A 17,259-nucleotide genomic window follows, 5' to 3' on the forward strand; every position below is an offset into this window, starting at 1 on the left:
GCCACCTAGAGCTCTCTCCCAGTCACGCAGCGTTAGTGGTATTTCAGCCTCCGGTCTGGTCCACTGAGCTGCCACTACGACTGGGAGAAAAAACCAGATCGCTGTGTTTTGAATTTGACTGCAGTAACCGTTTTTGGCCACATTCTTACATATGTTACCCTTGGTTCGAAAGATGAGCCAGAACTCCAGTATAAAGTTTTAAAACAACACTTGTTTCTTTATTATACAAAAGTTCAAATCTATTTATTTATTGGCACATGTAAAAGGAGCAATAATGATTAAAACATCTCCTCTAATGATCAGGATACAGCCGGCCTGGCTCCCTCTGGCTTACTGCGAGTGAGAGAGGGGATAGACAAGACAGTGATTTATAACATTACACACACGCACCTGGCAGTTACTATAACACGGCACTTCTATAGAGCAACCAAACACTGCACACGCTCAAATGCAACTCCTGCCGGTATACACAGCAAACCCCTAAGCCCCTCGAGTTAAGGCAGACTGAGCACGCTTGGAGATGGAAGCCGACTGTTTAACATGGTCAATAGGTGGGAGAGTGGTAAAACAAACAAAAAACAAAACAAAACAAACAAACAAAATAAATGACGGCTCAGCTGAACAGCTCCGCTCTTTGTATTTTAACACGAGACCATCAAGGAGCGCAATCCCGCTCCGCGGTAGCTGCTCAACTGAACACATCAACCAAACCACAAAGAAGAGGAAAAAGGAACAGCAGTCAGGCCATGCACAGCTGTTCCTCATGCACCTACAACACAAAGCAAATACTGCTCACAAACAAACATATAGCAAGCAAGCCATGCAACATACAAGCTATAAAACATCCATCATGCAATATTACAATACAGACAACACATGGAATAAAATAAATTATGTTACCATATGACCCTTCACAGGGTGCACACACTGATCTGACCGACCCTTGTTGGCTCGCTTCCCTCCTGTAACTGTTTTAGTGACAACAAAAATGCAATATGGTCAGCATCAACATATTCACACACACCTACAGTATGCTGGGAAAACAGTGGACACTTTATTATTCCTAGCAATCAACATACCTCCTGTTCACCAGCTCATTCCTACCCAGGAGCCCAACCTGCCCGTGTTTCAGTAGGATATATGCGCTGGGCACTTGTTGTGCAGTTTAACACACAGGAACGGCACCTAACAACTTGAAACACACAACCACACAAATGTACTAATGTCGTGTGCCTCTACATATATGCACAATTTGCCAACTCTCAGTATGGTCTGAAAACTCTGAAAACTTACGGTCGGCAGTGCCCTCACACAATCCTCCTCACCAGCCTGCAGCAAATCAGCCGGTGAGGTGTTTAGCGTATTTTCAGAGTGTTTTCCATTAGTTCGTAACTTTAACATGACAGGCTTTGTCATATAGTGCAGTGTTGTGCAGAGTCAGAGCAGTGTGGCGCTGACTGTCCGTAGATTGGAGGAATAAGCCAGGTTCACTCACAGAAGCATATTGGCTGCAGTAACATGTGAACTGCGGCTTGATTTGTGAATTTGTGACAAATCTGCGGACGGAAGTGCAGCACAGCTGTTGTTCGGTTCGGTAACCAGTTAAATCAGACACCAGTTGGGCCATAACACCGGTATTTTTGAAGCAGCAGGGAGCAGTGTGTGTTTTTCTGCCTTGTCCTAAGCCGCGGGGAAGTGGATTGTTTTGACCGCCAGGGGGGCGTTCCACACGGGCCGTGACGTCACATGAAAGCTATCAATAGAGCGCAAGAGAGGTTAACACACACATTCACACAGGCTACACACACATACACATACCCACAAACACACAGCTGAGGGGCCGAGGCGCTGGCACGCAGAGAAATGTGCATCTGGTGGCGTACCCCCCAGTGGCTGCTCAACCTACAGTAGTCAGTGGGTGCTCGAGCACCGCAGCACCCACGGAAACGGCGCCTATGACTGGATAAACTGTTCAGAGAGAAGCAGTCAGAGAGATCCTTCATAGTTTTCAGTGACATGACCCGCACAGCTGGAGGGTAAAACATCTGTTCAACAACACGACCGGACACCGTTGGCTACAGAGCAGCAACAAGGACTGTTGATTTTCCCATCTATCGACCTACGAATAAAAGTAAGACATGTTGTCAAACTGCAAATTTTGGACAAGTGATCCATATCCAGCTCTCACCGCTGATTTTTTTTGTTTTGTCCACTGCTGTATTTCAGTCAGTGAAAAAAGAAACTGTCCCTGCCTGGAGAATCCCTCGTCTAAAAGCCCAGGTAAAAGCTTTAAAAGTACAAGTATGTATTTAAATTGAGTGGAACACTTTGCTTTGTTATTTATAATTCCAGATTTTCATGGTTTTTGTCTTTATTCTTTAAATCAGACGGTGTTGTGTAAAATTCCCACTGTGATGTTTACAGGTGTTGAACTCTGGCCTGCTGTTTTTTTTAAAACATTTTTTTTTTACCTTTTATCAAACATCCTTGATAAATGCTCCGTCTTTTTCATTAGGCCTGTATTAATCTGAAAACAGCAGGATTTAATAAAATGATGCTGTTTTTAAAAAGTCTTGTAAGCTATTGTTTTACTGCTTCATTTCTATTGAATATAAGAAAGTAGGGATAAGTAGTACACCAGTATGAAATAACATGACACCGTGGACTGGTTTCCCTCCTGTCCTCCACAATGTTTCCTGTCACCAGCCGCCACTGATTCACAACTATGTCACAACACAGTGTAGTGTAAGTACCCGGATGCTGCACACAAAACGGTCCAAAGGTTGAGTGTGTAACGATGGAAACTTCACACCCTCAGTGATCGCTGTCTTGGCTCCGTAGCAGAGTATACACTGCAAAAACTCAAAATCTTACCAAGAATATTTGTCTTATTTCTAGTCAAAACAAATCTCATCATAGGCTACTCAAAATAAGACTCATCACATTAAAAAGTAGCTTATCTTTAGACACTTTTTACTTCTTTCAAGTATATTTTCACTTCAAATAAGTTAAAAACTCTGATCAAGTTTTTCTTTCTTATTACAAGCACAAAAAACCTGCTTTCACCTGCAGATTTTTCTACTAATTTCAAGTGAAAATCTGTCTGAAAATGATCTAAAAACAAGTCTATTTCTAGGTGATGAGTCTTATTTTAAGTGAAAAGAGTTTAGTTTTGACTAGAAATGAGACATTTTGACAAGAAATAAGACAAATATTCTTCTTATTCTTTGCAGTGTATTTAGGCCTGTAAAATAGGAGACACTATAGTCGTACCAGCCCACCACTCAGAATTATGATGCCAGCTTTCCCTTCAGGTATGTTATAGTCATCCCATCAACTAGCCTGACCTGTTCACCTGTGCTATGTGGAGAGAGACAAACACTGTCTACCCAGGGAGCATTGTAGTCAGCTACCTAATTAAGCTAATGCTCAATGAGCGAGTTAAAAACAGTCTTCAGCCTCATTTTAAAACAAGAACCATGTAAAGAGGTTCTAACTAATGTCTGAGGCTACAGCTGATGGTCGATAAAAAGACACTAAAGAAAACACATTGCATTGCTGTGTAGAGCTAGCTCGCCATGATACTGTCGGCATGAAAAGAACAAAATATAACTGTTGTTTTCTTCTAACTTACTGGTCAATGTTTTCCCCAGTAAGAGGAGCCGGCTGACGCAGCGGCGTAATCTCCACCTGGCATTAAACAGGTGGCGACTGGAAACCGCTGAGCCACACGCACGCCAGCCAGGTGAAGTTGGTAAATAGGCTGTTGCACATGAGAAGACAGTGGCGTGTGATTGTAAACACCGTCTTGATGCATTTCCTCCAGACAGCGGAGGGACCGGTCACCTGCAGCGCTTCAAACTGTTCTGGGAGATGGAGACACTTCACATGAAGCCAGTCTGTCGTCTGTTCACCTGCATCTTTCTGTGTTTACTCCCACCGTGTCTTTGAACAGCTGGAATACCAAGTGGAACTGACATAAAACATGATCGCAACTCACATTTATCTGGGAAAGAACTGTTTCCATCAGAATTTGTTGCATAAACTTTGTATCAATCAAGAGAAAAGCCAATGAACTTTACTGTTTCCATCAGACATTTTTAATTCCATATTGCTTCATGTGAATAAAAACATGTGGATGGAAACATGGTTTAATAGTTGGCTCACTATCAGCGTGGGACGTCGCCTGTGTGTCGGAGCAGAAGTGAAACATGACGACACCTGGAGGAGGATCAGAGCAGAGAGCTGGGAACGCCACTCGCCCAAAGAGGAAGTTTTCTGGGACGCATACTTCACATTTAAGCTGCTGTCAAACACTTTGAAAAAACAAGATCGATCCATTTCTTTTTCAGATATTCTAAATTTTATGTTTTAGAAAATAGAGCAGTGGAAACATTCTTGGAAACATAAATATTTTTCCATACAATAGTTTCCATTTTCCATACTTTTCCAGACCTGAAAATGAATCAAATATATTTTCCATACCCTGAATAAAAATGCTTCATATGATACACTGCAGTAGAAATACTTTATTTAGTTACAGTAAGTAAAAGTACCCCCTGTACATACAGTACAGTAACACAGAAAAAAATAGTTCATGTATTTACAGTAAAACAATAAAAATACTTCCTGTAGATCAGCCTACAGTATCAGAGTAAAAGTACTTCTAGAGTAAATACTTGTACTCTACAGTAAAAGTGTTTAGTTAGGAGCTACTGGAGTAAAAGTACTTCCTGTACTTGAGTGACAGGTGAAGCTCATTGTTCCTGTTTGACTCAACACCTTTACCTGTGACTGGATCACTGATGATTGACACATTGAAGCTGCTGCAGCGTTTTCTGAGTCTGTGATGTCATAGATGATGTCATGTGTGATGTCACATCCTGACAGGTTCACCTGCTGCACTTTACACTTTATTTCACTCCCACAGTCTCATCAGCTGTGGAAACAGATACAGATCAGACTCACTGCAGAGTCTCCAGTCGAAAGTCTGGACTCTTCACAAGATCACGAAGCTGCTGCAGAGATGAAGAGCTCAGGTTGTTGAAGTAGTATCCTCCTCCTTCCAGCTGCAGGAGCCTCAGGTGGGAGGGGTTGGACTTCAGAGCTGAGACCAGAGAAGAACAGCTGATGTCTGACAAACTGCACCAGCTCAATCTGAATAAAGAATAAAATAAGAAGATGAAATGAAGATCACACAATTGAAATATTTATTTATGCCCACATAATAAAAAAGTACAAGGGTTCTTGCACACACACACAAACACACACACACACACACACACACACACACACACACACACACACACACACACACACACACACACACACACACACACACACACACACACACACACACACACACACACACACACACACACACACACACACACACACACAGCTGCAGTGATCAGATCATTGATTATTGATCAGACTGAGTGAAATGAGCTGAAAGTGAAGAGTCATTGTCAGTGTGAGAGAAGAACAAGTGGAAACATGAGACAACAACTATTTCAAACGTCCTTCATTCATGACATCAAAGTCAATGATTCAAGTTCTGAGTGAAGATCAATCAGGTTCAGTTGTGGATCAAAGATCTCAGATCTACAACAGTAACAGTCAGTGAACTGACCTCAGAGTCTCCAGTCTACAGTCTGGACTCTCCAGAAAACCACTCAGATGCTTCACTCCTGAATCCTGCAGGTCGTAGTTTCCACTCAGCTCCAGTTCTCTCAGGTGGGAGGGGTTGGACTTCAGAGCTGAGACCAGAGAAGAACAGCTGATCTCTGACAAACTGCAGCGCTCCAATCTGAATAAAGAATAAAAGCAGTGAGTTGAGGACAAAGGTCCTTGTTGACAGCGTTCAGTGTCTCATCATCTGTTCAGAGCTGAAGAAGCTTCAGAAAGAACAAGTTTAGAAAATCAAAGTCCAACAGCTGAAGCAACAGGAAGCAGGTTAAACAGTCACATAGAGAGAAAACAGCTCATTAATATTCATGAGAAGCTGCTGCTGCTTCAACACAGACGCAGTGACTCCGCCTCTTCACCTGTCAGCTCCACCTGTGGCTCCATCCAGACAAACTCATGTTGTGCAGCCACATTGATCAGAGATTTACTGACCATGCTCAAGACAACACACATGTGAGGCTGAACTCTGTTACCATGACAACTAACGTGTAGAAACACATGTTGAATGAAGCTCAGAGACAGAAAAACCTGAAACCTGCTTATTATGGGATGTTGTCTTTGAATGTTTCACTATAAACATCCCAGAGCCTCAGGAAAGAGGTGGAGCCAGCAGCTATTGATTATAGATCAGTTATTGTCTGATACATCACATGTGTTTCTGTAGTGGAGGTGAAACATGAAGAGAAACAGAGACTGGACTAAAAACCAGTGAGGTGCAGTCAGGGCTTTGATTTATTCACTTCATCTAAAGTTGGATTCTTTTGGACTTTCAGATAACTTTACTACAAGTTCAATGTGTCAGAATGTGGTGATTTTCATGGTCTAATAAAAGCCAGTAAACAGCTCTAGCTTCTGTCCAGGCAGCAGCTGCACAAACCACTCAGCCATGTGTAGTATTACAGAGCAAAGGCCCAGAGCTGCTCTGCCTCTTCTGTCAGTACGGTGTGTATGTGGCTGTTTGCACATGTGCAGTAAGTTCCCACAGAGAGTTCACATGGAGGTGAAAAGGCACAACGCTACGCTGCCTCTTAACTTAACTGCACCATGTCTGAGCTGCACTTCTGTTCACGTTGCCTTGGTGAATGGTCAACACACAGACGTGTCCCCTGGCTTTTTAGCGTCCAGCAGTTTAGCAGCTAATTCAACTGCAGTGATGCTCCACTGGAGAGGTGAACACCTTAATGAGCTTCATCTGAAGAACAACAGCAGCTTTTATCTGACGGGAGACCAACGCCTGAGCTACGGTGGCTAACAGTTAGCAAGTTTTAAACTGCTCTCTCTCTGACACTTAGATACACACACACACACACACACACACACACACACACACACACACACACACACACACACACACACACACACACACACACACACACACACACACACACACCTACACACACACACACACACACACGCACACACACACACACACACACACGCACACACACACACACACACACACACACACACACACACACACACACACACACACACACACACACACAGCGGCAGTGATCAGATCATTGGTTATTGATCAGACTGAGTGAAATGAGCTGAAAGTGAAGAGTCATTGTCAGTGTGAGAGAAGAACAAGTGGAAACATGAGACAACAACTATTTCAAACGTCGTTCATTCATGACATCAAAGTCAATGATTCAAGTTCTGAGTGAAGATCAATCAGGTTCAGTTGTGGATCAAAGATCATCTACAACAGTAACAGTCAGTGAACTGACCTCAGAGTCTCCAGTCTACAGTCTGGACTCTCCAGAAAACCACTCAGATCCTTCACTCCTGAATCCTGCAGCTTGTTTCCACCCAGGTCCAGTTCTCTCAGGTGGGAGGGGTTGGACTTCAGAGCTGAGACCAGAGAAGAACAGCTGATCTCTGACAAACTGCAGCTGTTCAATCTGAATAAAGAGTAAAAGCAGTGAGTTGAGGACAAAGCTCCTTGTTGACAGCGTTCAGTGTCTCATCATCTGTTCAGAGCTGAAGAAGCTTCAGAAAGAACAAGTTTAGAAAATCAAAGTCCAACAGCTGAAGCAACAGGAAGCAGGTTAAACAGTCACATAGAGAGAAAACAGCTCATTAATATTCATGAGAAGCTGCTGCTGCTTCAACACAGACGCAGTGACTCCGCCTCTTCACCTGTCAGCTCCACCTGTGGCTCCATCCAGACAAACTCATGTTGTGCAGCCACATTGATCAGAGATTTACTGACCATGCTCAAGACAACACACATGTGAGGCTGAACTCTGTTACCATGACAACTAACGTGTACAAACACATGTTGAGTGAAGCTCAGAGACAGAAAAACCTGAAACACACCAGCTTATTATGGGATGTTGTCTTTGAATGTTTCACTATAAACATCACAGAGCCTCAGGAAAGAGGTGGAGCCAGCAGCTATTGATTATAGATCAGTTATTGTCTGATACATCACATGTGTTTCTGTAGTGGAAGTGAAACATGAAGAGAAACAGAGACTGGACTAAAAACCAGTGAGGTGCAGTCAGGGCTTTGATTTATTCACTTCATCTAAAGTTGGATTCTTTTGGACTTTCAGATAACTTTACTACAAGTTCAATGTGTCAGAATGTGGTGATTTTCATGGTCTAATAAAAGCCAGTAAACAGAGCTAGCTTCTGTCCAGGCAGCAGCTGCACAAACCACTCAGCCATGTGTAGTATTACAGAGCAAAGGCCCAGAGCTGCTCTGCCTCTTCTGTCAGTACGGTGTGTATGTGGCTGTTTGCACATGTGCAGTAAGTTCCCACAGAGAGTTCACATGGAGGTGAAGAGGCACAACGCTACGCTGCCTCTTAACTTAACTGCACCATGTCTGAGCTGCACTTCTGTTCACGTTGCCTTGGTGAATGGTCAACACACAGACGTGTCCCCTGGCTTTTTAGCCTCCAGCAGTTTAGCAGCTAATTCAACTGCAGTGATGCTCCACTGGAGAGGTGAACACCTTAATGAGCTTTCATCTGAAGAACAACAGCAGCTTTTATCTGACGGGAGACCAACGCCTGAGCTACGGTGGCTAACAGTTAGCAAGTTGTAACCGGGGTCATTCCTATGTTCCCACAGCCCTAACAAAATTTAGAAATGTGGGAACATTTCTAACTTTTGTTGTCACTGAAAATTAGGCCCTATGTTCCCACAGCCCTTTGGTCCCACCAACAAACAGTTTGTCTCAAAGGGCTTCACATGGCATCGTAACAACATCCTCTGTCCTTAGACCCTCACATCGACTGAGGAAAAACTCCATGGAAACCCTTTTAACAGGGAAAACCAGGAGAAACCTCAGGGTGAGCAACAGAGGAGGGATCCCTCACCCAGGACGGCACTTGGTTACGTACACACTTTGGTGACGTTTTGCCGGCGGAACGTATATTTGCATATAGTGTGCAAGAATGTATTTGGCCAAGCGTGTGGGGGGATATTTAAAAGCAATTGGGACATACTTGACAAGTGCAGCCTGTGCCATTGCGCACAGTAGCACAACTACCACACACAGCACAGCATAAGTTTTAATAAACAGTGCTGCTAGATCAGTCTCATCTACTCCAAAAGTGTCTCTATGCGCAAGATTCAGATCATAAATATGTCCAACTCTGTAAGTAAATAAAACAAACAAGAAAAACAAAAAAAATAAAAACATGAACAGAGCATGATGAATATAAAATATGACAAGTCATAATTATGAGATAGAAAGTTAATTTCATTTTATTGAGATTAATTCAATTGCGTTTCCTAAACGTGGCTTTTGGCTCCCGGTAACGGCGGACTTCACCGTGGTGCATTGTGGGATTTATACTTGGCCAAATACCGCTCATATGCGGTCTTAGCTTAAGTGTGGGTAAAGTGCAAATCAAGCGCACTGCACTTTCAGTCGTTGGAAAAATGGGACACACTGAGCACTGACACTAAGAACATGAACGCACACGCCAACACTTTTTTACACACACACACACACACACACACACACACACACACACACACACACACACACACACACACACACACACACACACACACACACACACACACACACACACACACACACACACACACACACAGCCCAGGTTGTGTGTCTTCTCTGTTGTAAACCTTGTAATAACAGCTTGTTGTGTACAGTTAACATCCTTGTTGCTCAGGTCTGAGTGTGGATTGTGTTAAAGGTTTGTTGTGTGATGTGAGCGGTGCTCCAACATGTGATCCTGTTATTGATCTGAGTTGTGTGTTAATAACAGCTGATGTCAGGACGGCATGGATTGTGGGGAAAAGGTGTTGCACATGTTGAAGACTTGGATCTGTGTGAACCATTGTGCATGAATGTGTTTGTTGTGAGGTTGTTGTGTGATGAGCTGTCTGAGGTGCCGACCCCCCACAGCCCTGGTCTTGGTCTGTGAGCGCCTGCCTACCCTGTCCTACAGCCTCAGTGTGGATCAGTAGAATATCAGCCTCATGTCTGCAGCTCAGTATCAACACAACTTTCACATCACATTCATCTGAGCACAGAAATAAAACAGAGTCTGACCTCAGAGTCTCCAGTCTACAGTCTGGACTCTCCAGAAAACCACTCAGACCCTTCACTCCTGAATCCTGCAGCTTGTTCCAGCTCAGCTCCAGGTGTCTCAGGTGGGAGGGGTTGGACTTCAGAGCTGAGACCAGAGAAGAACAGCTGATCTCTGACAAACTGCAGTTCCTCAATCTGAATAAAGAATAAAAGCAGTGAGTTGAGGACAAAGCTCCTTGTTGACAGCGTTCAGTGTCTCATCATCTGTTCAGAGCTGAAGAAGCTTCAGAAAGAACAAGTTTAGAAAATCAAAGTCCAACAGCTGAAGCAACAGGAAGCAGGTTAAACAGTCACATAGAGAGAAAACAGCTCATTAATATTCATGAGAAGCTGCTGCTGCTTCAACACAGACGCAGTGACTCCGCCTCTTCACCTGTCAGCTCCACCTGTGGCTCCATCCAGACAAACTCATGTTGTGCAGCCACATTGATCAGAGATTTACTGACCATGCTCAAGACAACACACATGTGAGGCTGAACTCTGTTACCATGACAACTAACGTGTAGAAACACATGTTGAATGAAGCTCAGAGACAGAAAAACCTGAAACACACCTGCTTATTATGGGATGTTGTCTTTGAATGTTTCACTATAAACATCACAGAGCCTCAGGAAAGAGGTGGAGCCAGCAGCTATTGATTATAGATCAGTTATTGTCTGATACATCACATGTGTTTCTGTAGTGGAGGTGAAACATGAAGAGAAACAGAGACTGGACTAAAAACCAGTGAGGTGCAGTCAGGGCTTTGATTTATTCACTTCATCTAAAGTTGGATTCTTTTGGACTTTCAGATAACTTTACTACAAGTTCAATGTGTCAGAATGTGGTGATTTTCATGGTCTAATAAAAGCCAGTAAACAGAGCTAGCTTCTGTCCAGGCAGCAGCTGCACAAACCACTCAGCCATGTGTAGTATTACAGAGCAAAGGCCCAGAGCTGCTCTGCCTCTTCTGTCAGTACGGTGTGTATGTGGCTGTTTGCACATGTGCAGTAAGTTCCCACAGAGAGTTCACATGGAGGTGAAGAGGCACAACGCTATGCTGCCTCTTAACTTAACTGCACCATGTCTGAGCTGCACTTCTGTTCACGTTGCCTTGGTGAATGGTCAACACACAGACGTGTCCCCTGGCTTTTTAGCCTCCAGCAGTTTAGCAGCTAATTCAACTGCAGTGATGCTCCACTGGAGAGGTGAACACCTTAATGAGCTTTCATCTGAAGAACAACAGCAGCTTTTATCTGACGGGAGACCAACGCCTGAGCTACGGTGGCTAACAGTTAGCAAGTTTTAACCTACTCTCTCTCTGACTCTCTTAGACACACACACACACACACACACACACACACACACACACACACACACACACACACACACACACACACACACACACACACACACACACACACACACACACACACACACACACACAGCCCAGGTTGTGTGTCTTATCTGTTGTAAACCTTGTAATAACAGCTTGTTGTGTACAGTTAACATCCTTGTTGCTCAGGTCTGAGTGTGGATTGTGTTAAAGGTTTGTTGTGTGATGTGAGCGGTGCTCCAACATGTGATCCTGTTATTGATCTGAGTTGTGTGTTAAAGGGATAGTTCGGGTTTTTTTATATGAATCTATATGGCATCCCCATCATCAGTTACGTGCTGTGACAGTGACTTTCCCCGGACTGCGTCCCGTGAGCGGAGTTCCGGCCTGGTTTCGGTGCTGACGAATGTAGTCCGGCTAGTTGGCTGGGGTCACGAAAATAAAGCGTTTTTCTTCTCAAAACAATATGCATTCAAAAGAGTGATACATTTGCATCACAAAACCGTTGTCCACAAAAAGGTCAGACCTCACAATCGCTTGGCGCTATTTTCTCTCCCTCGTATCACTGCGCGCTGCCGCCTGTAGGCGGCTGTGCGCATTTCCATCAGCTGTTTCACTGAGTTTACTGCTCGGATAGTTCACATAAACATATCTGATTATGACACAAGTGATGAAGCCATCCCTTGTTTTAGCACAGAGCCAAAGGGAGAGCTTTATGAACCTGATGTGATGCTGAACCTCGTCAGATGGCGTTAGAGCCGACTGTTAGGTAGACCTATATAAAAGAGGTGGGTGATCGTTGCAGCGCAGTTCATGGTGGAAGATCAGACCTACAAACATACACAGACAGACAGCGTGCATCACCTGCACCGGACGGTGCTGCTGAAAAAAAAAAAAAAAAAAGAACAGCACTGCTCTCCAGCCAGCTGACGTGCAGCTCACCTGCGGCTCACCTGCAGCTGTCAGAGGAGACTCAGATCTTCCATAACGGACTGCGCTGCATTACTGATCATCACCCTGTCCGTCACAGCTACAGCTGTGGTCTAACTTCAGCTTGTCACTTCCCTGTCCCTCCTCTCTCTCTCTCTCTGTCTGCTCGTTTTAACTCCATCTGACGAAGTTCAGCATCACATCAGGTTCATAAAGCTCTCCCTTTGGCTCTGTGCTAAAACAAGGGATGGCTTCATCACTTGTGTCATAATCAGATATGATTATGTGAACTATCCGAGCAGTAAACTCAGTGAAACAGCTGATAGAAACGTGCACAGCCGTCTACAGGCGGCAGCGTGCAGTGATACGGAGGGAGAGAAAATAGCGCCAAGCGATTGCGAGGTCAGACTTTTTCGTGGACAACGGTTTTGTGATGCAAATGTATCACTCTTTTGAACGCATATTGTTTTGAGAAGAAAAACGCTTTATTTTCGTAACCCCAGCCAACTAGCCGGACTACATTCGTCAGCACCGAAACCAGGCCGGAACTCCGCTCACGGGACACAGTCCGGGGAAAGTCACTGTCACAGCACGTAACTGATGATGGGGATGCCATATAGATTCATATCAAAAAACCCGAACTATCCCTTTAATAACAGCTGATGTCAGGACGGCATGGATTGTGGGGAAAAGGTGTTGCACATGTTTAAGACTTGGATCTGTGTGAACCATTGTGCATGAATGTGTTTGTTGTGAGGTTGTTGTGTGATGAGCTGTCTGAGGTGCCGACCCCCCACAGCCCTGGTCTTGGTCTGTGAGCGCCTGCCTACCCTGTCCTACAGCCTCAGTGTGGATCAGTAGAATATCAGCCTCATGTCTGCAGCTCAGTATCAACACAACTTTCACATCACATTCATCTGAGCACAGAAATAAAACAGAGTCTGACCTCAGAGTCTCCAGTCTACAGTCTGGACTCTCCAGAAAACCACTCAGACGCTTCACTCCTGAATCCTGCAGCTTGTAGTTGTTGGTCAGGTCCAGGTGTCTCAGGTGGGAGGGGTTGGACTTCAGAGCTGAGCCCAGAGAAGAACAGCTGATCTCTGACAAACTGCAGCGCTCCAATCTGAATAAAGAATAAAAGCAGTGAGTTGAGGACAAAGCTCCTTGTTGACAGCGTTCAGTGTCTCATCATCTGTTCAGAGCTGAAGAAGCTTCAGAAAGAACAAGTTTAGAAAATCAAAGGGTAACACTTTACTTGAATAGGTATTCATAAGCTTGACATAACACTGTCATAACAGCGTCATAACTCAGTCATGAATGTGTCATAAACATTATGTCAAATGTCATAATCGTTTATGACTGTTGTCATTAAGTGTCATTCGGTTTTTGTAATGACAACTTGACATTAATCAAAGTGACATTACCAGAAAATGTCATGACAACTTGACATTAACGGAATATGCACCTTTGTGTTCATGGCAAGTTGACATAATGATATCATAGATGTGCTAGGTTACAGACCATGATGTTTGACAGGATACCCAAAACTGACTGTCATGGCACCATTATGACAGTGTAATGAAGATATTCTGCGAACTCAAGTAAAGTGGTAGCATTTTGAGTTGTCATTAACATATCCTGAACTGACTGTAGGCCTGTGACGAGAACACATTTTGCTGGACGATATTGTCCCACAAATTATTGCAGATAAACAATATTATTGTCAACATTATTTTGAGACCAAATTAACCACTAATGTAATAATAATATTTCATAATAATGCAAGTACACCCTTTCAAATGCAATTTCTTGTGAGTAGCCTATTCTTTTTTACCACTTTTAAATATTCTAACAAACAAAACACAATGTGAAGCTCTCTTGTCCAATACACACCTGAAACTCCACTTTACATTCAAACAAACTAATATGACTGCCAGAAGGCAGGTAAAGGCGGTAAACCTCTAAAAACCTGCCGATAAATTACTCCGCTCGTTTTCTCTCCCGGGCGGGATGATGAAGAGGTTGACCGGAGCTCAGCAGACCGGCAGCTGCTAACGTTAGCACATTAGCTCTTCACTTCTCCAAAAACGTCGGAGGAAATCTCCTAACTGCGGTATCTGGATAAACTGACCACAGACTGGGGATCTTCACTGTGACTTTCTCACATGAAAAAATATTAAAACTTTGAAAAGTAACGTAATAGCAGCGCTGCAGCGAGAATTAAAACAGCATTTAGCTGCTTAGCTTTACCACTGCCGGTTGCCGCGAAATGCATTCTGGGAAACAAAGATCCTGGATGACTGACGAGAGGGTTCACTTCGTTCATTCCGCAGTAACGGCCCAGGTGCTGAGACGGATGCAGAGTGAAGCCTCCAGTCATCCTGCCTGTTTGGAGGCCAGCGATGAGGAAAACAAACATGTGCGCATGCACATGGCAATATATCAGAGTCAGGGGCGGTGTTAAGATCAGCTGGTAGAGCACCTGCCCCATGTGTTGAGACTATAGACTGTAAGGTTGAGACTACAGTCCTCACTGCAGGCGGCCCCAGTTCGAATCCCTGCGTGTCATTCCCCCGCTCTCTGCCTCCCATTTCCTGTCTCTCAACTGTCCTATCAAATAAAGGCATGAAAAGCCAAAAAAAAAAACGTAAAAAAATAAAAAAATTATATATATATATATCGATATTTTTGCCGACTTCGATATATATATATTAGTACCCTAATAAAAGACAACAACAACATCAGCACCAACCAGTGACCCAAAGAAGTGAGATGCCAGAACCAATTTCAGTGGGTTATGCTTGCTATAGCGACATTTTCTGCATTTAAAGGGATAGTTGAGCTTTTTGAAGAGGGGTTGTATGAGCTAAAAAATGCCCAATAAGTATAATATCTGCAGTAGAAAGGTCTCTGCTCTCCCCCACTGAGAAACACCGAAGCCCCGCCTATCAGCTGTTGGGATCAGTGGTGTGTGGAAGAGGCGGAGTGATACAGCACGTTTTGGAGCCTGCCCGTGTGGAAGAATACTGGGTGAGTTGGTTAGTTCCAGATAAACTAACTTTGTTCCGACCAACTGATGCATTGTAAATGTTTTCTTTCTATCGTACCATTGAACTGGTGTATTATTTTGAGACGGGACTTCTTGTAGGCAGCGAAAATACACTGATTAATTGTTCCTCATTCACAGCCTGTGTCTCGGTGCAGCATGATGCGCCGGTGTTTCTCAGTGGGGGAGGCAGAGACCTTTCTACTGCAGAGAGTAAACGTAGTGGCCATTTGCACCTCGTACAACCCCACTTCAAAAAATGCTGGACTATCCCTTTAATATTCTTCTCCTCTCGATCCAGGCGCCCAAAGGCAGGTGTGTGGCTCATCATCATCATCACCACCACCACCACCACACTGACCTCTGAGTGACCTCTGACCCTTCACCTTCTACCAGCTGCAGTAACATGGAGTCACAATCAGTCGCTGCTTCAAACTGAACTTCACACATTTGAACTGAACACAGACAAAAGTCCAACAGGTCCAGTCAGTGAACTCACCTCAGAGTCTCCAGTCGACAGTTTGGACTCTCCAGTCCAGCACACACAACCTTCACTGATGAATCACTCAGGTCGGTGGTTTCACTCAGGTCCAGTTCTGTCAGGTGGGAGGAGTTGGACTTTAGAGCTGAGGCCACGACTTCACAGTGACTCTCTGAGAGTTTACAATCAACAAGTCTGTGAAGAGAGAAAATATCAAATGTGTCAGAATCAAATCAGATGAAAGCTGCAGTAAAAACACAGTTGATGCATCTGATGATGTGATGAACATCTGAGCTTCAGCTCATCTTCTCTGACAGGACACAATGATCCATGTGTGTGTGTGTGTGTGTGTGTGTGTATCAGAGTAAAATAAGTATTAGTACCCTAATAAAAGACAACAACAACATCAGCACCAACCAGTGACCCACAGTAAAGAAATGAGAAGCCAGAATCAAGAACCAAGATCAGTGGGTTATGCTTGCTATACATTTTGTGCATTTAAAGGGATAGTTCAGCTTATTTGAAGAGGGGTTGTCTGAGCTACAAATGCTCATTAAGTATAATATCTGCAGTAGAAAGATCTCTGCTCTCCCCCACTGAGAAACACCGAAGCCCCGCCTATCAGCTGTTGGGATCAGCGGTGTGTGGAAGAGGCGGAGTGATACAGCACGTTTTGGAGCCTGCCCGTGTGGAAGAATACTGAGTGAGTTGGTTAGTTCCAGATAAACTAACTTTGTTCCGACCAACTGATGCATTGTAAATGTTTTCTTTCCATCGTACCATTGAACTGGTGTATTATTTTGAGACAGGACGCTGATTAACTGTTCCTCATTCACAGCCGTTTACTGCCTGTGTCTCGGTGCAGCATGATGCGCCGGTGTTTCTCAGTGGGGGAGGCAGAGACCTTTCTACTGCAGAGAGTAAACTTAGTGGCCATTTGCACCTCGTACAGCCCCATGTCAAAAAATGCTGGACTATCCCTTTAATATTCTTCTCCTCTCGATCCAGGCGCCCAAAGGCAGGTGTGTGGCTGATCCAGCTGTTAGCAGCTTCATGCTCATCATCATCACCACCACCACCACACTGACCTCTGAGTGACCTCTGACCCTTCACCTTCTACCAGCTGCAGTAACATGGAGTCACAATCAGTCGCTGCTTCAAACTGAACTTCACACATTTGAACTGAACACAGACAAAAGTCCAACAGGTCCAGTCAGTGAA

The 17,259-nt window shown here is 44.1% G+C and overlaps 1 protein-coding gene across 1 annotated transcript in view; it reads right to left on the reverse strand.

Annotated features, from left to right (window-relative positions):
- LOC310987534 (NACHT, LRR and PYD domains-containing protein 3-like) overlaps window positions 1-17,259 on the reverse strand; it is a 192,529-nt gene that overhangs the window by 111,377 nt on the left and 63,893 nt on the right. Inside the window, exons 12-14 of the mRNA XM_083973841.1 lie at window positions 13,458-13,634; window positions 10,228-10,401; window positions 7,422-7,595 (exon numbers count right to left, since the gene is read on the reverse strand). Coding sequence (XP_083829967.1) covers window positions 7,422-7,595; window positions 10,228-10,401; window positions 13,458-13,634 — 525 coding nt within the window. The remainder of the gene's footprint in view (window positions 1-7,421; window positions 7,596-10,227; window positions 10,402-13,457; window positions 13,635-17,259) is intronic.

The sequence above is a fragment of the Trachurus trachurus genome (genome assembly GCF_905171665.1).
Source record: "Trachurus trachurus genome assembly, chromosome: 6".
NCBI lineage: Eukaryota > Metazoa > Chordata > Actinopteri > Carangiformes > Carangidae > Trachurus > Trachurus trachurus.